General features: G+C 35.6%; 1 protein-coding gene across 2 annotated transcripts in view; it reads left to right on the forward strand.

The window, feature by feature from the left end:
• The window catches only part of LOC149084913 (glutamate receptor 1-like), a 274,407-nt gene that overhangs the window by 40,454 nt on the left and 208,110 nt on the right, over positions 1-25,843 (forward strand). For both annotated transcript variants that reach the window (XM_089232649.1, XM_089232651.1), the window contains exon 2: positions 3,386-3,538. In XM_089232649.1, the coding sequence (XP_089088775.1) occupies positions 3,386-3,538 (153 nt within the window). The remainder of the gene's footprint in view (positions 1-3,385; positions 3,539-25,843) is intronic.

A 25,843-nucleotide genomic window follows, 5' to 3' on the forward strand; every position in this document is an offset into this window, starting at 1 on the left:
CCTATAGTTCTTCTCTGCACCCTCTCAACCAAGTCTATGTCCCTCTGTTTGTAATGGTGTTCAAAACCTTATTGCATATTCCAGTGCAGGACGAACTAAACCGCGGGAAAGTGGAAGGATCACTTTAAGAGAACGCGAAGAGACATTTTTAAGAACCCCCCCGCCGAGTATTTTTTGACCACCGCTGAACGATGTTCAGAAAACCTAAGCCGGTCGTCAATGAGAATTCCCAAATCGTTGATTCTAGTTGCATCCGGGATAGTAACACCATTCAACCCTTCAACTCGTAAGTGAAACGTGGGTTGTTCGACCCAAAATTAGCGACCATGCACTTATCAACACTAAAGGTCATTCTTCATTCATTAGCCCATGTTGCAATCACATTCAAGTTTGTCTGAAGCAAAGATTCTCTTGGATTCCCGAGACTATCCCCCATTAGCTTTTTTACTTTATCATGTATTGTTTGAATGACGTCACTCTAACACTCTATGGTTGCAAGATTTTAAATTCATTCTTGGCCTCTATAAGCGTTCAAAATATTAAAGTTTACAATTTTTCTTTGAGTGACCCATAGTAATTCCGCCGGATTTTTTTATATATTTTTGTGTATATTCAAATGAGTAGAAGCAGTGGTAGTTATTTCTAAACTTCTTGAAGATGTCACTTTGGGACCCTTTCCTTTGTAAATATTTCTAAAAAATTACAAACCACCGTTTTTAATGTCATTTGCTTGATTTTTATTTTTTTTTAAATGTGTCATGGACTTTTTGCCCACCCTGTATTTTATCGTGAAATACCCTTAGCATGTGTCCATTTGATCAAATTTCACTAAAACTCATGTATTATGTTTTGGGATATTTATTATGTGGAAATTTAGCTCTCTCTCTCTCTCTGGAATGTGTTCAAGAAAAATCACCACCTTGAAAGATTTAAGTTTGGCACAAAGAGTCAGGAAGATAACGTAACATTGGTTGAATTTAAGTAATTATGGTGTGCTCATACAAAATATTTTGAGCACGTGATAAAACTAATTTTCCGCTCACCACACGACATGCTTAAGGTTTTCTAAACTTAAAACAGTTACCACGAAGTACTTTTAAACAATATCTCATTAACACACGTGTGTAAACTATCTTCAGATTAATTAAGAAGTCATTAAAGTCAATTAGCAAGTTTCGGTATCTATTTATCGCTCGTTAGCGGTATTCATAGGATATAAATGAAATCATTTCAGTGTGTTTCTGAACTGATATCATTGTTTCGAAATTATGAAACTGCGAGATATTTGCATTTAAGGAAATATTATTAGTAGAAGAGACCTCATTATAAATGTTTATTTTCAGTGAGTGATTATCAAGCACTGAAAATGTAAATGAAATTGCAGAAATTAATAAGACACCTATACTTACGCGGCATTTACTATTAGATCTATTCATAAATATTCATTTAACCTTTTAAGAGTTTATACAAATTCACTGATCTGCATTATAATTGCCCCAGTGGAAATCACTAAAACTTATGTAAAATGCCACACCTTTCTTCAAGAAGAATATATTTTCCGATTTTGTGTAGGTGATATTGCTTTCTCCCCAACTCCAAGAGAATATTTGGCAGTTAATCTGACAAGTTGGGGAGAGGGAAAGCAAAAACATCCTGCGCGCTTTACAGAGACATCTAGATTCATCCTTGCCGAAATACGAGGGGTTTGTTAAGGCGAGATATCTCGTAATTGCCCAAATACAAGGCATCAAGTTTGGACAAATATATCATCATCAGCGCTGAGAGGGTTAAATATATTTTTTTTTTAAATGGCGAAATATTTCAGCATTATAAAATTTTTGCTACAAAATTTCTCTCAAATAATTTGGAATAATTTATTTATCAATGCATTTTATTTTATATCGTACGAACACAAAAATTTATATATGAGGTATCCTTCAACCTTTTTTCATCTTAGTAGAATTCATAGTTCAAAAACTAAAACATTGCAAAGTTTACTTAGTGTACCGAAAGTACTTCTTTTTCAGCGTTGAAAGGAAGCAACTCCTCTTGGTTGGTGTCATAGGATGCATGTGATGACACCTTGGGTGTTTACTTGCTGTTACTATATCAGTCCGGTAAACATTAGTGTCACAAAACTCGAATATTTTTATGTCGTTCGGTTTTTTTTTTCTTCCCGGTGTGTCCCCATATACGGTGTCCTGAAGTCAAAGACGTATTCCCGTTGAGTTGGGGGCGCAGAGGAATGATCGTTGATCTCAATGAATAATGCATGCCGGGCAGTTGAAGAGCGTTTTCTGTAAAGAAGTCCAGTCAAAAACGATGAATGAGTGGACGATGGTTGAGAGGCGGAATCAAAATGAGTAAGTTTTTGAAAAATCGAAAGAATGCTCTCATTTCTATTTTTCTTGGAACTCTATGCAGAGAATTCTTCTTCTAAGGCGAGCTATTTACGAAAAATCGAAAAATGATTAAAACGAAAAAAAAGTTTAGAAAATAAATATACAGTAAAAGTCCGATATAACGAGCATGGCTTATAACGAGAGTCTCGCTATAGCGAGTGATTGTCAAATACCTAATGTTCAAGACAGAAAAAATATTCGGTTATAGCGAGTTGAAAATTGGGAAGCATTTGCTATAACAATTTTTTTTTCAAAAAAAATATCAGTTTTTCCTTCTCTCTCTTCAAGAATTAAACATGATGACTCTCTTACACCATGGCATAAGCTCCTCGTAAAATTTACTCTGAGGTAATCCTAAGAAAGAATGGATGCAAAAAAGTGTCAAAAATGTTTTACCCCCTTTCTTCCTATTTTCGGCTTCACATTATACACATGGGTTATGTGGTGATTTTATTCGACTTTTGTCTTTCTCAGTGACTAAGTGACCATGGGACCAGAATTTGCAGTGAAGTCGTTTTCGAATGACTGGAAAAAAACTGTCAAAAAAATTCCGATTTGATGGAAAAATTTTGACCAGTCCACATACACTATGGAAATGAACAGCGATGTAATAATGAATTGAGAACTTTAATTGTTCGATTGGTCAGCTAAATTGCTTTGATGATGCGAAATTCTACGCAAAACGACTTGGAGAATCAACTACCGTGAGACCAAAAATCGATTTCATGACTAGAGTTCTGCTGATTTGTTAATATTAGAATGAAATGATCAATAAAAGACGTTTTAATACAGATAAAAGTAACAATTTTCTATAATTTTATGACCTCAGATAGTAAAAAATTGAAATTCGCTTGTAAATGATGTCCGTTATAACCACAATTTTCCTCATGATTGTGAAATATCGTTATAATAAACTTTTACTGTATTTAGAATTTAGATGTAGTATTTAAAATGTTATTATGTGTGCTTTTATGTTATTGCAGGATCCATTTTTACACCTGGAAGCGACGAACTTCAAACAGCATGGAAGTATACTTTCCACATGCACAATTCAAATGATACACAAGCTCGGTTCAAAGTTGAACTCATAACGAATGAAGTAGACTCTGAAGATCCGTTCAAAATTGCTCGAACTCGTAAGTTTTTAAACTTTATTCTATTCAAATCACACACACTTATAAATTTACCAATTTTTTTTTCAGTTCCCCGTGATTCTGAATTATTCTCTTGTACATCAAACAAAGAGAATGGTCTTTTAAAATTCCGAAGAAAAATATGTCAGTTGATGTTCAATAATATAAACGGCAAAGAAAAGTTATATTTATTTGTTTGGAATAAAACTTTTTACTGAGTACTATACCTCAAACGATTTCTGTTTGCTTTAATATATATAAGTGTGTCTGTTTCTTATATATATATATATATGTTCGTATATGATGTTTCGTTTCTAACTTTTTTGTAAGAGAATATCCAAACAAAAAACATCTAATACACGTTTTTTCTTTAAATGGTCGAAACCTTCGTTTTCCAAAGAAAAAAAAAAATTGCCTTTTCCCGTGGATGAAAAACTTTGACTTTTAGGTTATATACGAAATTCTGTAAGAAGATAAAAATTCCAAAAATATTTGCGGTGACTATTTCTTTTCTTTTCGAGAGCGAGAATTTCGAAAGCTTAGACAAACTAAACTAATAACACTATTGTATTTGTTCACTCGGGGAATCAAAATGTTCAATATAACAAAAAATTGGTTAGAATATATTGGTACTGGTTTTTTGTATACTTCTAAATAAATAGACTATTATATAGGTTTCGAGAACTATTAATAAAACCATACATGTAGGTTTTTTTTGTTTTCATGTATATTATTCTATTTAGTTTTGTAAAAAGCTTCAAATGAATGAAATTACATTTCACCAACAGTACTCAGGTACTAGAAATTAAAAGAATTAACACATTATTTTCGAATTTTAAAAGTCCGTAAACGGACTCCATTATTATCCATGGATACACAGAATATAAGGCAATAATCTGTGCAATTAAACTATTGAAAGTAGCGTAGCACATGATAGCAGGAATGTCCAAAATTGACGTTGCAAAATGGCACCAGAAATGAGGTTAAAACAATGTATGGCGACCTCTAAAAAACAAATCGTTCTGCGAGTCGTCATACTGTCAATGAAAGAGTTAATAAATCCTTGTGGCAGCACACGTGTTCTCAAGTCCTGGATGGTTCAACGAGGCACTTGGTGATTTGCAATTGCTCTCTCAGGTGAATCCCAGATGTAAGTTCACCCGGGTTCAGGTATAGAAATTTAGATGGTTAATCCATCCCCAATCCGCTCTATTATTATTCAAACAGGACGTCCCATAAATAGAGGTGCAAACTCTAAGGAGAGGTAGAGAACACCAAAAGGATGGAGAATTGCATAGGAATCTCCATGATCGGAAATGCATCGTTGCTAGGTGGCACTGCTCATGACAGTGTTGGAGGGGAAGTTTGGGATTTTTCCTAATTTTTTTCTTTCAGCTCCCTGTTCATATACCATTGCATGATCTTCCTACGGCAACTACTGCTCGAATGAGGAAAAATCACATATTCCCCTTCAGCGCTGTCAACAACAGTGCCGCCTAGTGACGTATGATGAAGTTTCCGGTCATTGGTTCCTATGCAATTCTCAGTGCTTTTGATGTTCTCTACCTCCCCTCAAAGTTTGTACCTCTAGCCCTTACAAAGTACTCACGAACCTCAGAGGTCCGCGGACCGCAGGTTGGGAAACACTGCTGTAGAGTGATTTAAAATTCTTGGTAAAAACTTTGAGTTGAAGTACAACACACCTAAAAATAAATTTTTATATGGAATTTTGTGGTTGAAAAACTGAGATGCAAACACTATAATGAGACATATACCGCAATTGAGACAATTCGGCCTCAATCTTTGAATGAATGCTAGCCGATCTCTCATTAGAAAAACTACTCTCTCCAAAGAGAGCAATCGGGCCTACAACATTTAAAAAACTCAGGCATGATATGAGAAAGGCAGAATAAGCCACGTTTTTGTTTGCAAATTCGGAAGCTAAGACAGATGGCGGCGCAATTTGAACACTTAGTAAGCATTCCTCAGAAACAAACTTCACATTAGGTACATAACACATACACGGCACATTCCTACATGCTCCTGCTCGTTAGAAGTTTCTCAGAGGTACATGTGCTTTTTACGAGGTACATTTAGTATTATTAGACTTCAAACACCTGTCATAACATATATAGTATTCTAAATTTGAATATATTCATCAAACAGTATCTCTGTTGGAAAGCGATTTCGTCCATAAAAAAGGACCCGACAGCTCGCTGCAGCCCCTTGAAAAAGTAGCTCGAAAAAAGTTCCGAGATTTCCTTTCTATATCTTTGAACAGTCGTGGAGACTGCTGAAGGTCATTTCCAAATACATGGACTGGTGTGTGACAATCTAACATGATGTTGGCTTAGAACATGGCACCTCGTTGCTTTAGTGGTCCCCCTTTTCCTGATGTTGGAGGAACGGTATCGGGTTTTCTGCAAGTTCTCTTTGGATTCTCCAAAGTTCTCATCAAATCAGGGCTTGCCGAAAATGAATATCTAAGCTGAATCTTGATTCGTAACTGAAGATAATTCGAGAAAACTGAAGTTTGGTTCAAGACTGATATTCTCTGCACCACGTTCTCTGCACTCTTTTGTGCGCGGTGCTGTGAGCGATACGCAAACGGCTTATCTTCTGGTCTCTTTTCTTAAGCCTTGGGAAAACAGTAAACCTTGAAACTAAGATTCCAGTGACAAAGCTCAAGAGAAAACAGTTTTCTGACGTCTGCCCAGAAGTGCCACATACCGATCTCTATCGACCGTTGTCACTCTTGGATGCCCTTGCCCAGGCTTTCAGGATCCGGTCTCTTGAAATTATATCCACAGATTGCAAAATTTGCGTTACTCTTTTGCAACTTGTCTTCATTCTACAAACGATTATTTACGTCATTTCGTTATGGTTACAGCTGACATCAACGAACAAAGTACGAATAACAGGACTGTTTTTCCTAACCATTGTTGCAGCTCCAAAAAATAACGATTACGTATTGAAAACTTGCGCTATTACATTACTATTTAGCACCGTATATTTATAGCACCGTATATTTTCCAATTTTGGTCAGTATTTTTTGAAAAATTCTAAAAAAATGTTTTCATTCTTTTAATTTTGAAAGTAGTAAATTTTCAGAATGTATAAAAAACCCCATTACGTTCTTTTTTTGAATGGAAGGAAAAACAAATTTTTACTTTATTCGAGTACCGTTGCGAGAACGGTATAATTTTGGAATTCAAATATTTTTTATATTATTCCGGAGTTTCTATTTTTCTTCCCAAAAAATTATATTCCTTTCAATATATCTAAATTTTGTAGGGATTCTTCGTATAAGTTGCATTTTGAAGCATTCTATCAAAAACTTTTCTTTTTCCACGAAAATGGAAGATAGTCTTGGGTTTGCGATATTTCAGGCATATTGAAATCCAGCAGCGATGAAAAAAGTATATACTGTGTGCGTATGCATATTTTTTCTTCTATATACGGTGACTGAAATTCAAATTTGTAATTTTGTATTTTGTTTCGAGTAGAGAGCCCGTGATATTTACGTTATATTACCATAACTAAACACTGGAAAGAAATGGAATAAACTAAAAATTTAAATTATTTTCGATTTGGACATAAAAAAGTAAATTTTAAGTTACAGAATTATCAAATTTTACTTTTTATTCACTCATCAGTATACAGGGTGCATAGAAAAGAAAGTCCATTTATCCTGGAATAACTCACGAACCATTGATCATAGAAGCATACTTTCAATTGGAAAAAGTATCCGAATAGCGTGTAGACCTCAGATATATATACTTTATGTTTGTATAGTTAAAAAAACTTTTTATTTGATCACCCTGTCCTAAAAAATCCTATACGATATTCGATGAGATATTTGAATTCGAAAAATCACTGAAAATGAGGGAAAGAACAGCATACGAAGCGTGGAATGAGCTTTGTCCGTTCGTTTATGCGTTTCTTCCCCTAATTTTCCAGAGATTTTCGAATTCAAAAACTGAGTGAATATTACACGTAAAAACATTTAATTATTTTTGTTGGCTCAGGAGAGACAAGGCAAGAACTCTGTATTTGGGTTTTTATGACATAACCAAATTATAAGTATATGCGCTCTGTTTTAAAAATTATACAATACCTTGCAATATGAATGACGTATCTGAGGCCTACACGTTATTTGGATACTTTTTCCAATTGGAAGTATACTTCTAGGATCAACGGTTCGCGGGTTATTCCAGGATAAAGGGACTTTCCTATGCACCTGTATGTACAATGTTCTGCGCGTTTTTGGAATTGATGTCACATCCACTACTATACTAATTAAAATCATTGGCCAGTAAGAGTATAGCTGAGCTGCATATAAGGACACTGATTTTTCAGGGTAAAAAAGATACTCAGTGTAACATGGCAAGTGACGAAGAACATGAAACATTATTTACTGTACGAGCTCGATAAAGGCAGTGCTGTAGCTATAGTAGCTTTGGGGAGAAATCTGTTTAAAATAGTGCAATTTGCCGCAGGTTATAAGCTGGTTCCACACCCACAGCGGTGGCCACTCTGAGCCACTCAAAAACTGGTTTTTGCGCGACGTGGCATCTGAACCCGGGTATGAAAATTCTGACACGGAGAAAAAATTGGCTGGGAAGTTGCTGATTCATGATCAATAAGTAACCTCCAGACGTCCATCAGTGGTTGTTGAAGGGGTTCTGGAAAAAGCCGTAGCAAATATGTCATCTTACCACTGCGTCACTCGGGCGCTGTGGCATAGTACACAGTAGAACCTTTCGATAACGGGACACCCATGGGAACAAAACTTTTGGGGAGGCACGATACACAGTAGAACCTTATTTATACAACTTTCATATTTATACGACGTTTAGCTTCGGTCGCAATCGGTTCCTACATGTTACTGTGTGTAAAAAATGATACACCGGTGGTTATGCATAATCATCAACCGTCTCGATAAAAAAAGCTTGATTAAATTTATCACTACATTTATCACTTTTACAGGTGATTATGCATAATTTCGAAATGAAATCTGATAGATATGGATAAATATATATTTAAAACCTTTCTTCTCTTCATTGAACCAATTAATTATTTTTACCCGTACATGCTACGTGCATTACACATATATTTTAAAATAAAAATTAAGTAAATGTGAAGGAGAAATAAACGTTCATAAAATTATCAGTATGTTATTTTTCTTAATATGTATCAACATGTGCAAACAAAACCAACATTACCATTCGGAATCAGCATTCTGGACCATAGTTATGTTCAGTTAATCAAATAATTAATTGACGGATTACCATATTTACCATAATCACCGTTGAATATGATAAATTCTTGATTTATGAACAAAAACTCACAAATTGGAATTTGGAAAAAAAAATTAGAGTTTGCCTGATTTTACTGTCCGCTAACGGGGAGTGTCCGTTAAGGGAGGTTCCGCTGTATTGACTTGGAATTGTGGAATTGGGGAAAGGGCAGTGTGTGTGTGTGTGTGTGTGTTATCGACATAGCCGCAAGTTTAAACACAAATACGTTTTTACAACTCCGTGAAAGGTGCAATATGGCCTGTTTGGGTCTCGTAACCAAGTTGTATAAACATAAATGAAGGTGTAGTGGGATTTGACTTAATGGGATCTATCTATAGATAACTCTGTGGCTTCTGTTTCAATGTTTTATCGGATTTGCCTGAATAAGATCTACCCGTGAACAATAAAATCTATGATATATTTGGTATACTTCTTGAGATATGAGCGTTTGAATTGTTTCTGTTATACTATCGTTTTAGAAATACTGCCGGTTCATTGAGATAGCAAATTTAGAAAACTTGCTCCATTCAGAAAACGGTTTTGAAAAATAACCAGATATGATATGGATTTCTTGACTAAAAATCTATCCAGTAAAATTTGAATTATTTCTAAACATAAAATCCAGTCACACATAATACTAACACTACATAAAAGATTTTCATCTACATGAAACTCTTCTAACATTATTTCATTGACAAAACAAAATAGCGGTAATGGTAATAGATTCCATGACCAAAGCAACAATAACAAAAAGACGTAAAAAGAGAAGAACAAAGTCGATGTATTCGCTGGAAGATGAGAAACAAGACATAATGAATGAATCGAATCGAGCTTTGTGATGCGTGTCTAAATGCGGCTAATCGATCGTACATTTATCCGTTGGAATAGTTCCAGTATCAATTACGCTCGCCATTCCTTTCGTATTTTTGACTCTTCTCATCCCCAAAAGCTGCTATTAACAGGCGATGCGTTGTGCAACAAGTTACTCAAACACCCACACACATATGTATATATTGGCTACGTATATTTCTTTTGTTCTTGAATCCCATCAACAACTGGCAAACACGGTAAAAAAAAACAAGTCGAGAAAGAGGCTGACTAAACTATTGCATTTAATGAATGTGGGAACTGTTGCTTTAAATAGGCAGAAGTAACGTTGTACGGAGCGGAGCGGCAAGAGCTTAATGACATCGTTGATCGATTATTGGATACCACGTGGACGACCATAAGAGTTTTCTATCCCACTGAGCACGGAATGTCATTTAAAAAACCGCTTTCCTAGTGATTATTGGCGTCAACTTTCTTCATGGCTTTGCTCTTTTCTTGGAATATCTGAAAGGGTTCTTTAGGTTTCACATCGTACACATTATTATTATTATTTCTAAAAATGAAGAATTATAGTAATACGATCTGATGGATGGCATGAATTGGAACAAGATTTCAAATCATTCTACTTTCACAGATAGGAAGATAGGTAAACATGATTACAATAAATAAGTACTAACGTAGATCGAAGGAGATTCAACATGTACCAGTATGTGTTAAAATTCACACAATCTGGAAATAATTCTACATCTCAGGAATCAGAGAAAATGTAACGCCGAAATTTTTTTTTTTCAGTACAATAGACTCTGGACTCCAACGTAACGTGGCGTAAGGACCGGCCGGAAAAAAGAAAAGCCGGATAGGCCGGAGTTCTATAAATGCGCACTTCCTACCTCCACCCATTTACCATTAAAAACACTCTTTTTATACCAAAATCCGCTCCTATTCATATTTTGTGACCTCTAAGTACAGGCAAGTACTTAATAAATGTTTGTTATGTATTGAACTGTATGTTTTAAAAATTTATTACAGAATTAATGGTCCAAGAATAAAAATATTGGACACATTTCAGGTTCTAGGATAAATTCTTTTATGCCTATCTTGATTGAAGGAAACATGAAATCATGAACAATATACAGTATGAACACATACTGTACGCTTTTAAAATAAACAAAACATTAACGTAAAATGTAAGAGTTTAATTCTTTCAAAAATTATTTAAACTTATTTCACTTTTTATTGATGAATGGAAATGCAAAATTTAAGCCTAAGATGAAAGAGTCAAACTCACATTTTTTTGTTTTGTTAAAGTTCTTGATGTAGATGACTGTGTGTGAGAGTTTTTCCCTTTTAACCCTCTTCCGTAAAGCAATGCTCCTCCAATTACGATCTAACCCACGCCAAAACCGGTCCGGTTTTGAGGTGTGGCTAATAGCGCGGGAGATTTTAATGGTCGATTTTACGTAGCCACACCTGAAAACCAGTTTTTGTGCAGCTTGGAATTGCGGAGAATTATTATGTATTAATTTTTAACTAGGCCGGATAGTCAAGAGTCTACTATATTTCATATCGACGATCCAGTTCAACAAGGCAACAACTCAGAAAATTGCATTTTTGAGTTATGCACGAGATGGAAAATGCCTCTACACATTGCAAAACAGTAATAACTCCAAACTCTGATTATACATTCCCCCTACTGTAATTACATCTGTGTCGACTCCCATTCAGCTCCATGCAAATGAACATACAGTGAATTTTTAAAATGTAGATATACTAAAACATAAAATTTTGAATTGCTGCCTTTTTGAACTGGGCCGTCAATATAATACTGTTTTATTGTTTAGTTTTATGCGTTTTATCAAATACAAATAAAGAACGATGACCGCAACAGGCAAATTGCGCAACGAGGTGGCTGAGTAAGAAAAATGCCCATAAAATTAATAGGTGCCATTTATTTCAAAAATTAAAGAAATAATAATAGAGAAACTAAAAAAAAACTGACAAAAATGAGATACATTGCTCAAATAAAAAATATGGTTGTGTCATCATTTTTAACTTTACAGTACGTGTACGTCACAGGTGTATTGTTACGACTTTAAAATTCACGTTGGAAAAAAGGCACTCCTACTCAAGAATTAAGAATATCGTTATTTTAGCGACAATGTCATTTTATTTTAAACCTATCAATTTAGCATACACAATAGATTAGACATGAACTTTCCATTTATTCACAACCATTTTTGAAAAAAACTTCTTGTGATACACTCTTATACAACCCGGAATTGTCCTTAACAAATTGATACTACTGTTCAATTATCAAAGTACTGGATTGACTGAGTATTAATAACTCATCATCTATTCTACCCACCCATTAAAATTTAAAATACTTCATTCGTATACATTGCCTGACACATACTCTTTTCCAATGAAAACATTCCTGAAATCAAGTCTCTCTTCATAGAATGACGAGCTCTTCTTTGCACTCCGGCGAACAACCCGATATCTTTCTGTATAGATATGGTTTGCAAAAACCGTATGACATATTCTAGACCAAGACAAACTGAGCCAAGGAGAATAGGAAAAGATGAATTAAGAAGAACGCGAAGAATATTTTGAAATATGAAAATGAACATTGCATTTGATTTTTGATCACCGCAGAATAATGTTCAGAAAATCAAAGGCTCTCATCAATCGAGAATTCCTAAATTCCTACGTCTACTCCCATCTGGAATAATTTTGCTTTTCAATTTGTAATTGAAACCGGAGTTATTCGAACTAAAGAGAGCAACCATGCACTTGCCAACGATGAAAGACATGCTTCATTCATATGCTCATGCTGCAATCGCGTTGAAGTTGTTCTAGAGTAACTGCCTATCGCTACGATTTTCGACTACACACATTAGTTTCGCGTCATATGCGAACTCGCTAAAATTCCCATCGATAATTTAATCGATAAAAAGCGAAATAATTATGCGATCCAGAGCTCTGTTTTGACAGCCCCACTTGTGACATTCGTCCAGTCAGAAAAATCCCCATTCACCATGACCCGTTATGACCTATCCCGCAACCACTTACTAATCTATCAAAGCCATCAAGCTTCCTCCAATCGGAAATGATTCAAGAGTTCACCATGCTGGAAGAGATTGAATGACTTTTGAAAATCCAGAGATAAAACGTCTTCATTTTGCCTCACCCGAAAGCTTTGAGGATATGATCGTAAAAGCAGAAGAGATTGATTTTACAGGACTTGCTCTCACTAAATTGATGCTTGTTATTCAACAGCACAATATATTTTCCATCATTCATTTCACCAATTAAGCGTATATAGCAGCATACGAGTACATTCCAAGAAATATTGTATATGTAACCATTCTGAAGATGATTTTAAAATAGGTAGGCATCACGCTCTTCACCGCTGAATTTTAGCTCGGTGCGTTGATCGAAAATCAATCTGTTGATAAGCAGAAGCGAGATAAAACCAAGATACATCAAGATAAGAGTTCACCAATACTTTATGTTATTGGAGAAAGTAATAAAAAATGATTGATGAATAATTTTTCTCGTGGTTCTTTTCCGGTGACTGGATTTCGATCGACAAGCCAGATGAATGTCGACTGAACCATTTGCACACAAAGAATCAAGTTTCTCGAAACACTTAAAATTTACGTCTCTAACCAAACTATATAACTATACTAAGAATAAATGACTTCGACTCGGGGATTGCGGTTTGCTTTTTAAAATGCATTGGAGAACAAATATGCGCTAAATTAAAGCTGATAGGTACTCAATATGTTTTCTGTGAAAATGTCGAAAGTCACAGTGCACTTCTGTTTAAAATTTCCCATGATTTTATAAGATTGTTCAAGGAAAGTAATCTTTAAATGTGTGCATGATTTTTTTTTCGAGCTTATAATTTTTTTCATTGTTACCGACACGTATAGAAAACCGGCAAATTATTTAAAATATCTATTTCGAATTGTACTACTTATACAGGGCGTGAAAGTGGACGCATAGCTTCAAAAATCACATAAAATAAATGTATTGAAGCAATATTACTTTCGAAATATATAACTACCTTCTTTGTGATGTAAACTATAGTAAGAAAAAAAAATTGGTTGTGTGTGCAAACTTCAAAGTAAAAAAAAGGAAATGCAACCACAAAACATTTTAACAAATAAACGAAATCACGGCTACACATGCTCTGCAAAAAAAACAAAGAGTTGTTGGGACATCTACCAGAAAAATCAAAACATAAAATGGAAAGAATATGACCTCACCTCATGCGCAAAGGCACCTCTGAACTTTTATCTTCAAAATATCTGCATGACGCATGAACGCCAGGGTCTCTGCCACCGGACTTATCCCGTTGCCGAGATCTTTTCCAGCCCAGCTTCGTGGCAGAGTCTGGAACAAAGTGAGTGTGTACACCTAACAGTCTGAGTGTGTAGCTAGTATTGTGTATGATATTTCAGTGCTGCCATCTATACTTCAAATTGTGAGTGAAGTGTAATGATTGAATATTTGTAACGTTGTAGGCCTGTTGCTCTCTGTGGCGAGACTTTTTAACGGGGAGATCGGCTCGCATTCGCGCCTTGAAGTTGGGAACCACAGAAAACCAACTTCAGCCGACCACCACTGTGGGGTTCGAATCCGGATCCTCGCATCGCGAGTCCGTCACTATCACCACTCGACCACCACAGCGGCTCAAAATATCTGCAGTAATGAAAGTTTAAAAGACACTTTGCACATCTGCAAAGCTATGCGTTTAAGGGTTAAACACATTGAAATGTTTTAAAATGCGTGAATTATGGAATTATGGAAAAATGGAATTATTAAAAGAGAACTCCTCCCGTGTATTTTTTGCTCTATTTATTAGGAAAATACAAATATAAATTATTTTCCCCAGACTTTTAAAACTATTGCTATTTTTGAAAAGTAATTAATTTTTCTGCAGTCATCTTTTTGAGCTTCAGACTGAATTAAAATTTAAAATATAGAATTGTATTGTTTATAAGTTAAGCTAAATATAAAACAAAGGATTAATAGCGACAGAATGGACATGGTGGATTCATAAACTCATCCGCATAAAAGCTAACGGTGTGAGAATATACAAATGTTGGCAGATGACATCAATATGTATGCAGAATTATGAGCAGCTAGCTAGGCGAATGGCATCGATATAAGCAACTATATAGACTGTTTTTTATTATTTTATTTATTGTTTTGCAACATAGATCTTGGCTACTGTTGAGAGAAGTGTAATTTCGGCTGGAAAATGGAAAATTAATGTATCTATCAAAAGAGGAATCGTAAATCGTAAGTCACAAGTTCAAGTGTCTAGATTTGTGAATGCCCCAAATTGTCTGTCCTCGCCGTGAAAAAAATAGCAAAACATGAGAGCTATGACTCAAAGACTTGTAGGAAGTGTGCTGCGTATCACAACAACACGACCGGCCTACTGAATGGTATGGATTGCACACGGTGAAAAGACAAGTTATTCCAGACGCGAAAGGGCTCTCTGAGGTACTGGGAGCGGTTACAGCGGTAAGGGTTTCTAGCAATTGTATAAAAGTCTGGGGCTATAGTCTCTGCACCAGACGGCCAGCAGTTTGTCTACCGCTAACGTGTGCATACAGGTTTGTCGGTTTGCAGTGGAGTCGGGAGTATCCTAACCGAACTGTAGCCACAGGAGCACCGTAATGTTTGATGATGAGTTCACATTCCGATTGTAGATTGACTCTTGATGATCTGAAAGAAACCAGGAACCTGTTTCTACTCTCAATACATCACTTAAAGGAATCGCTTTTGAAGTGCCGAAGTTCTGGTGTGTTGGGTACTTCCAAAAGTCTACGAAAGGGGATTCATTACTTGTAAAAGTCCCTATTAAACGCGCTTAATATTTGATTACGTCCTTATGAAAAAGGGTATCCGGTGAATGTTGCGGCCATTGAAGTCTGCTGATCTCACAGGATGCACGGGAGCTAAATTACATCCTTTCATGCCCGATTAATGACAGTCCTAGAGGTGAGAACACTTCTGCACCCGAAATTAGGGGACTTGTTGCTTTCTCGATTTATTACTACTTTCTTCAAGATTATGAGCTCTTATTGCGAAGCTTGCGTGGTCTACCGGAGGACAATAATCAAATATTAAATGTGTTCAGCGGATCATTTGATATCTCCTAAATAACTATGCGATGGGAGCTTATTGTTCAAAAATTAATCATAACAAGCCGAAAATAACAACAAATAGAAAGCATAGTGCTTCTATTGTAGATGCTTCATTTTTGGAAACATTTAAGGGTATTTTATAAAAGGTGTGCATATATAGGTAATGCGCTTCTATCTAAATAAATACAATAGAAGCAGTATGCTTTCTGTTTGTAGAGATTTTTATCATTCATACGACTTATTACATACGGGTGCTACGTCTCCGTCAATGTTAACTACCGCAATTATGTTAACTTATAAAAACTACATTGAATTCAATTTTTAGTTTTTTTTGAAAAAAAATATTTTTTTGGATGGAAAGAAATAATTTTTAATTTTTTTTGTGGTTGAAATACACTAGATGACAAATGGTCTTTTAAAGGACTAGTAGGTAGAACATTTGCCTTTGTTCGGATAAGGAAGGGAACCGCATTGCGCATCACATTCTCTGATGGAGCAAATTGAAGCAAATGGAAGTTGGAAGCGAAAGACATTAAGAGCAGCTTCCCGCTGCAAAATGGAAATTATTTGAGAGTGTGGCTTCTACATCTTTCAAGTTTTTACGTCTCAGAGCTCATTAATGTCTTCAATTAGCGTTCCGCTATGTCGTTGCTATGGTAAAAGCGTCTCACGGTTCATCAACCGACGCTGTCTCCATGGTGAAAGATGAACAGCGCACACGCTAAATACTTGACAAAAATGTTGTTTCATTCTAGATTGGGTACTATTCAACATCGTTGTTGTTCGTGCTTCTGACGTCTTACTATTATTGTTTTTTGAGAATATTTATTTTATCTAGTGATGCGAAGGAAACTCATGCTCATAATTTCCTCAGTATTATTAAAACACGAAAAGATAAGGTTATTGTATCGAAGTTCTTGCTCGGATTATCTTTATCGCGTTAATTACGCCAGAGGGAGAATATAAACAGCCAATTATTTCCCCCCGCTACAATAAGGAAGTAATTAAAGCTTTGAAAGAGGGTATTTAAAATATAAAAAAAAGTTCATTAATAACAACGCTGTTCAGTGTTCTATGAAATGATCAACATTTACGCTCACTGACTTGCGTTTGGCGAAATTTCAACTGCTATAGAATTAAGCAGTAACTTTATTAACGGGGCTAAGAAAAGATTTTCAAAGATGAGTTTTGTGAAACGATGGATAGCATAAAGAAAAAAAATTTCTTCATTGTTCTCTAGTTACTAAAATGCTATAATAAAATTTTTATAGGTTTTGAATGAGCGAGGTTATTTTGTCAAAAACATCTTAAAACCTTACACATTCAAAATTAAAAAAAATAAAAATTCAATTTTTAGCATGGTAGTTTCACCATGCTAATAATAGCGCAAAAATATGCGTCGATATTATAATTTTTTTACTTCTCCCTTTCAATTCACTTTATAGTTTCATTTTGTTGCATAAAATAGATGAGACAAAAATTCAGTCAAGGAGACCAGAGACCCATACTGGTTGATACATTGTTGATACAAGTTTATAATGAATACTAGTGAACACTTATTTATATTAGTGGATAATATCAACAGACTAAAACGGAAAAAAGAAATAAAATAAAATAAAACACGCAAAAAAGGGGGGGGGTTTAAAATTAAAATTTCCTTTTTTTCCTGTTTTTTTTGTAATGGTTAATATGAGGGGAAAAAATCAAATATCAAAACAAACTTTCGCATGATTTGTAGTATTTTTGGCAACAGAAAGGAATGCAACTATATGAAATATACATTGCATGGTTTTCAGATGAGAGCAAATAACAAGAATCAATATAATGTTGCAACGATCGAAGTGTTCAAAATTTTCAGCGGGATGGATAGGATGGACCATGAATTATTGGTACGCCGTCAATCGACTGCTTTTACAAGGGGACACCAGTATCGATTGGTAAGGAACAATGCGAGGTTATGGTGTCGCAGGGAATTTTTCTCTAATAGGGTTGTTAATAAATGGAATAGCTTAACCCCGAAGGTAGTAAATTGTAACACAATTGACATGTTTAAAAAGAAATACGATAAACATGTTGGGGTAAATCGAGAAGCTATCCATACTTAGAATTAGACAACCATAAGTATTCTTTATGGGCATTGTATAATATTTTATCATGTATATTGCTTATAATTGCGTTTTTAATTGGGTTGCTGTATTTTTGAAATATATGACATCCATATTTATTATGGGCTTTTTTTTTCTCAGCCACCTTGTTGGGCATTTTCCTGTTGTGGCCTTGTATTTGTATTTGTATAATGCATAAGATCGAATAGATTCATAATTTAATTGTGTAAGGAGCATATGGCAGTTCAAAAGAGACTCTCAATGCCACTAAGTAAAAAAAGATATTGCTTCATGTGTTTTTTGAAAAGTAATAAATTAGTAATATTAAGGATATCGGCATAAGGTGGCAAAGAGTTGAAAACTTTTGGTATGAAGTAAGAAAAAGTTCTTTAGAAGAGTTTTGGGAATAAGTAGTAGCGAGTATATATTGTTCAATCTATTTGAGAAACGAGAACTGTTTAAAGGCAAAGTAAAAACTAAATGTTTTATATAGACTTCGTTACTGAAAGAAAATATCAGCATTAGCTCCCCGAAAAACAACCGAGTTGTTTAAGATGTTATTTTGAATAGTTTGATAAATTACGATAACAATACGATAATAATTTTATAAATCAAGTGGAAACACATTTGTTCTTTTTTAGCTTGAAACCCAGACAGCCTTTTAGATACTATCGAAAATTCCATCTACAAAAGCTTGTCTTGTTGAAAGTATTTTTCTCATGTATACGTAGACATTTCAACAAGATTTACTTTTTATACCAACTGTATATTGCGGTAAACGCATAGAAAAAGTAAATTCTAAGTAAAAAGTTTTCATATTGCACGATGAAATTCGTTTTTCAATTCAGAACTCCTGAGACAAGCCTCTTATCTACGATCCTGAAATAAGTTAATATAGAAGAATTATTCATCAATTTGTTTCTCAACAAAAAACTTTGAATACGTCATAGAAAGAGGACGAATTTGGTGATTGTAATTTACTGTTGTTGTGGCACCATCGGGACTGGCGCCAGAAATAACGATGAACTTATTCCATTTCTGTGCACAGCTTTTAGAAAAAGTTTAAGCGCAAAAGGAACCAAAAATCTAGATGAAGAAGAAAAAGAGACGACTTCGACTAAAAGTTAGTTTGTATACGTTTCATTTTTCAATTCATCACAACCTTATGGTCTTTTCGTATTTTTTTTTTATTCTGAAGGATTGAAAGATGTTATTCAGCATCAGTTTTTCATTCGATTTTGGCCTATATATAGTTACGAGTTCTTTTAAGAAAAAAAATCTTTCATTATTACTATTTTTTATATAATTTCCACTTTTCTCTTCAATTTTTTTTTTTCAGTTTCATTTTCTAAATTCTTTTCCTTTCTTGAAAAAAAAAAAAAGAAGAAATGGAAACATGATAAAACTTCCATATCTTTCTATCCTTTTTTTTACTGACAACACGTCGAAGTTGTTTTGTACTTTCATCTGTTCAACTAACGTTTATTTATTTTATTCCTCACTTTTTCTTCGATCTTTCCTCGATTTCACCTTTTTTCCCCCTCTTTTTTTGAAATAAAAAAGTTTTCAAGTTTCTTTTGTATTTGATATTAGCTCGTGGTTTTGGGTAAGAGAAGTGTATGTTCAAAAAGAATTCATGGGATCGTAAAGGAAAAAAACTGAAGAATAGGTGCAAATGGGACTAACATTTTCTGTTTGAATTCTATAAATTTTACAGTATAAATCATAAATGCTCAACTCATGGTTCGCGGGCCGAATGTGTGGCCCTTAGTACCTTCTCGAAGAACTAAATATGGATACCAGACCTTCACGAATATCTGTTTATAAATATAGGAATGTATTCCAACTGATGACAAATCGACAATTCCGGATTCTCTACGAGTCAAAATCGAAAGGAGTGTGAAAATTTTAAAGAAAAAATTTTGATCCTGATCAGGGTAGACTTGAAGAGCTCCGGGCCTTGAGGCATGAACATTTTTGGGGCCCTGTTTTAACTTTTTGCCCTCTATGAAAACGGTATTTTCCTAGTAAAGCACAGAACGGAAATTCCTAATAACCAAATTAAATTGACAAAAGTTTCAATGTAAAAGTATCAAAAGTAAAAAAAATCGAAGTTGGCGAAAGCAACAACTATTCGATAGATATTCTTCAATTATTTAAGATCTGCTTTGTCTAGGCGCAGACCCCGTGGCCTACACGTAAACACCCCACTGATATTTATCATAATTTGAAATTTGCATTATATTTTATTCGATTGGAAATATAAAACCATTTAGTTTTGTTGCGGTCCATGAATATTTGATAAGTTGTTCAAGTTACCCAAGAATAGCTAACACATTGGGCTTCAAGTAGCCGATGACCCAAAACAAAGCCATTCAAGTGATCTACGCTTATCAAAAAGTTGAGCACTCTTGATATAAATATACTACATAATACAGAATTTATTTTTTATATTTAGCCCTCTATGGTTCACCCCCCCACATAAAAAGGTATTAATTTTTTTTAATACGGATGCAAATGGGTGCTGTTAGCATATTTTTAATTGAAACACTATATCAACATGTTTATTTCATTGGAGTTGATTGTTTATCAATCTGAAATGGTTTATTAAGGGTAAAATGTAAAGAAATATATAGTTTGTCTCGATGTATTAATGTTATTTTCACAGGGTGTCCCGTAAGTGCTAATGCGGCCTTTATCTCATTGACCGTCCGTCATAGAGTATCATTTCAATTTAAAAAATGCACAAAAAGCGTTCAAAAATTACCCTGTACCCGTTTTGAGAGAGAAAATACAGTGCATAACAAAATAAAAAAAATAAAATTTTTTGTATGATCCCCTTTCTTTAACTTCAATTACAAAATTGTTGCCCTGTATCTCCTGGGGCCAAGAGGAAACATTCCATATTTCTAACTGCAATACCCGCTAGGATATTTGAATTTAAAAATCGGAAAAAAGTTATGAAAGAAAAGCAAAAACTAAAGGACAACGCTCTTTTCCCTCATTTATGCTGTCCTTTCCCAACTTTTCTCTCAAATTTCTGAACTAGCTAACACATTGACAGTATCAAAAAATTGCCAATAGCAAACCACTGATAGATGGTGCCTTCGTTTCCAACCCAACACATTAGTGGTAGTAAATTGAAACGTAGCGATATAGCCAGAGTTGGTGTTTGGTAAAGTATTATCGAAAAATTAGTTGGGATTACACAGTACAAATCATAGTTGACTTACGCCGAGTTTAGCCGAATGAATGAACGCCAGAACTGCGCCACAGGACTTATCCCGTTGCCGAGATCTCTTTCAGCCCAGCTTCGTGGCAGAGTCCGGAACACTTTATTTTGAGTCAAAAAATAAAAAAAAACCAAAATTACACAAACACAAAATTTATTACAATATTTCCCCCGGACAATTTGGTACTGTCGCGATTAACAAATTTTGTGGTGATTACAGACGAGATGGGGTTGGGAGATGGAGAAAAGTTTCGAGATTTCGTTAGGATGAATGAACATATTAGAATGAAGGTACATTTTAGAAGCAATTGGAGAGGGCCCATGCCATCTCACCTGTTATGTTACACTTGTCATATTATACACATAGGATACAATAAACACCACGAAAATCTTATTGTATAATATAAAATATCTATCGGAGTGAGCCATCTCGCTTAACATCTTGTTGGTGAGCAAATAGGTTTGATAACTTGTGGAACAGTATCAGTTTTATTGGGTTGAGTTCCCTCGCTCCGGTGGATTTGATGAAAATATAAGAAATAGAAATATTGTGTGGGCGAATATATACAATTAGGGATCATCCGTGCCATCTCGCTTAGCACCTTATTCAGTGAGCAACATAAATACGACAATATGAGTACGCACATGTGTTGTGGACATGAAACACATGAAGAACTTGAATTGAGGAAAGAGAAATACACATACATTCATATAAATATATATAACTGCCAAGCCGAGTCGTCCCATTCTAAACCTATTTTGGTGAGCACTGTGGGATTAGTTTAAATGGGGGATTGTCTGGAGAGAGCCTTAGCTAAGAATTAGCTTCGGTCTTGTTATTTTGGTGGACTCGCTCTGTCTGGTTATATAGGGTGGGCAAAAAGTCCGTAGAAACTTTAAAAATGAATAAAAACTGGAAAAGTAACCGAAATAAAAAACGGTTTGCAGGGCTAGTTCACGGGGATTTTTTCAGACAGGAAAAAAATAACTCAAAAACAGCCGATAGGTGGTACTGGTAAGAGCGACTTCTGTGGAAATATGCAAATGAGACGGTTATAAGAACTTGTGCTCCTAATCCACAATCAGTTCACCGTTGTAAACCGTGTATGTGAACAATGATGCTGAGTGCGAAGGATAAAGCTTTGTTGGTGAAGTTGTTTTACGTGAACCAGGAATAAGCTACCACTACCTTGCGTAAATTCCGAGTTCAGAAGAATGTGAGGACTGGAAAATGGCCTTCAACAGAGCGACAGGCCTTATAAAGCTTTTTTAGCGGTTTGAGGAAACGAACGCTAGAGGATCATGTAAGAGTCGGACGACCATGTTTCAGGAAGGCACGTTCGCCGCATGTTACAGCCGAAATGGAAGCGTTAGCGTCCGAATCAGCTGCAGGGACCAGCAGTGCTCGTCAAGCTGCCAGACGCTTGGGCTTACCACCATCCTCAATACGCAATGTTCTTTATGGAATCCTTGATCTGTACCCATACAGATTGCAGTCGTGCCATGAACTTTTACCAGCGGATATCGTACAGAGGGAAACATTTGCGAGGTGGGCTTTTTCCAAAATCGAACAAAGTCGCATCTGAGTCTTTAACATTTTGTGGACAGATGAAGCTTATTCTTCGCTTCATGGTGACGTTAATACCCATAACTGTCGCATCTGGGCGACGTCTAATCCACGTGAGTACATACAGAAACCATTAATTCCTCGAAAGTGACAGTGTTTTGTGGGTTTACAGGTTTGTTCATCATAGGACTCTTCTTTGAACCGCAGTGCCCTGTAATTGGGTGGAAAACGGCTCCGGTGAATGCGCAACGTTATTTAACGCTTCTGCACGAGAAGGTCGTGCCGTGTTTGCTTGAGAGAGATGCGCTTTCTACCGTCACGTTTATGCAAGATGGAGCAACTAGCCACACTGCTACTCCGGTTAAGGCATTCTTGATACAGACGTTCAGGGAAGACAAAATCATTAGCAGGCGTTGCAGGTTCTCATGACTTCCTCAGTCTCCAGATTTGACACCGGCAGACTTCTGGTTATGGGGATATTTGAAACCCCGGGTGCATCGATCCGGTTCACCCAATCTGTCGGAACTGAAAGATGCGATCCACCGAGAGGTGTCATGTATACATCCGGAGCTGCTACACTCTGCTGTTGCTGGATTTGTGACTCGCCTGCAATGTTATTCCCTGTGGTGGTGGTCACGTAGAACATACTGCTGTAATGAACGATTTGGAGGCATTGTGTCCGTTATTTGCACATCTTTTCTTTGACTTGTGTACGTCAGTGCAACCTATCGGCTGTTTTTTTAGTTATTTTTTGCCGGTCTTAAAAAAATTCCCGTGACCTAGTGATGCTGAAAAATATTATTTATTTCGGTTATTTTTCCAGTTGTTATGAATTTTTAAAGTCTCTACACGGACTTTTTGCCCACCCTGTTGAAAAAAAAGAAGAAAAAAAAATATATAAAACAAAAACTGCATGTAATGGTTGTTATGAAACCATTCGTATCATCCCGCCTAGCACCCCGCTAGAAGAGCTGAATGAAAGACACTTATGGTTATCACATTTACATAATTGTTCTGGAATGTCATAAAAAATTCTTGTTCGGGTCCCGTTAGTACATGCTGTATCTTGTACATGTTTATTTTTGAAACATATGACATCCATATTTTTATGGGCATCTTTTTATCAGTCACCTCGTTGGTCATTTTGCCTGTTGTGGCGTTGTATTTGTATTTGTATTTATTTGTAATGGTTATGTATTAGTAGTGGCAGTCATGTGTTTATGATTTTTGTTGTTGTTTATATCTATCTCGGTTTTTCCTTTATTTTTGAAAAACTTAAAAAAATTATTTTATAAATTGCTGGACAGATTTTTTTGTTTCTAGTTGGCTTGTATATATTTGACAAGGCTTGTAATCCTTGCTGCTGTGTTTTTGTTTTTGATTATTTGAGTGAACCATTGTTTTCTGAATATTTGTACATGTGTAGATGCTTTGTAAATTTGCACTCTGTGGCATAATGAACTGGAGTACCCACCACACCGCAGGCACATTTGTATAATATTTCGTACAATATTTGTATAATATGGGAATTGTATAATATTTCATCATGTATATATATTGTTTGTAATTGCACTTTTGATTGGGTTGCTGTATTTTGAAATATATGACATCCATATTTATTATGGGCATCTTTTTCCTCAGCCACCTCATTGGGCAATTTGCCTGTTGTGGCGTTGTATTTTTATTTGTTGTTCGGCGGCATTTCCGTTCGTGTAGATATATAAGCCGTGTCCTGTTATGAAGACAGTCACCTCCCTATTCTAGTTTAGTGTGTTGTACAATATATGACTCGAGGGACAATGTGCACTTTCCTAGCTGTTGTTTCCTGGTCCCAAATTTGCTGCCATTTCTGGATGTTTGCTTGTTTAAGTTGTCGCTTCAGGAGCGTTAGTGGGAAATGGTTATAAAGTTTTTTTGTTACAGTTGATGGCAGCCTTGGCTAGAGAGTTTGCTCTCTCGTTTCCAAGATTACCTACATGGGACTTGGTCCAACCTAGGAAAATTTTTGCGTTATCTAATAAACGCCACCTCAATAGACGCTGCTTCTGTCGCTTACAGTTCTGTTTGAAAGTTACTATTGTTTTTATCTAGCGCCGCTTGCCACGTTTGTTGTTCTGTATTGTTGTGTATACACAACAAGCTGCCCGACGACTTCATAGGTTTTGGAACCTGTGTAATGTGGATTTTTGCTAGTTTCATACCGTGGTCATCAATCGAAATTTGATTGAGGATAGTTGAGCAAGAGGGGTGGTGGTACCAGCCATGCTCCCGTTCTTCAAAGTTATTGGGGTCAAAGTCGAAAAGTTCTGTTTGAATGTTTTTCTTAAACCTAACTGAGTTTTTGTGTAGACTGCTTCCATTTGGAGCTTTAGGTGTAGTGGGCAGTTGCCTGTGACCACCTGGAGTCCGAGTGCGGCTGTTGTGTCGTAGGCCCCAGTTATCGTTAAAAGAGATTTTCTCTGTGCGCTATCTAGGGCCTGTTGTGTTTTTTTTTGATTGTATGCTTATACCAAGCTGAGAAGATGAGGCACCATAGTCTAAGAATCCCTCGACTACCGTCTTGTAGATGGTGTTCCTAATGCTCTGTGTGATGCCCCAGGAATTACATGCTATTTTAGTTTAAAATGGAAGCCAGTCCCTTTTAATTTTCGTTCATTGTTTTGTCCTTCTACGGGCTAAAAATAATTCAGATTCTGATCATTTTTCGTTATTCTATCTTTGTATTTTCCTCTAGTCAATTAACCGAGAAAATTCCCACAAAAAATTTCTGGTATGTTTTCTGGATCCACTCATATCAATACAAAGAACGTTAAACGAATTAAATTATTTTTCCTAGAAAATGTGGGCGTATTAGAGAAATAAATACGTGACATAAGTGCTGAATTGGACAAAATTTTTGTTTTCTAAAATTAAAGTTTAGAATCTGAGGCCTTTGGGGGAAAAATGAAGTAATTTTTCGTACCAGAAAAATAATATTTTAAAATTAATCAAACAGAAACTCTTCAGAGTAACATTTACTAGGTGCATGTGCGGTTGAATAGACTTCTAAGATAACTCACGTCGTTAAACACTCAACCAGAGGCTAGCGTTATCAAAAGTTACTGCACAT

The sequence above is a fragment of the Pholcus phalangioides genome, unplaced genomic scaffold (genome assembly GCF_987345545.1).
Source record: "Pholcus phalangioides strain wild (caught in Gottingen) unplaced genomic scaffold, Ppha-v1.0 ptg000007l_1, whole genome shotgun sequence".
In the NCBI taxonomy this organism is placed as follows: Eukaryota; Metazoa; Arthropoda; class Arachnida; order Araneae; family Pholcidae; genus Pholcus; species Pholcus phalangioides.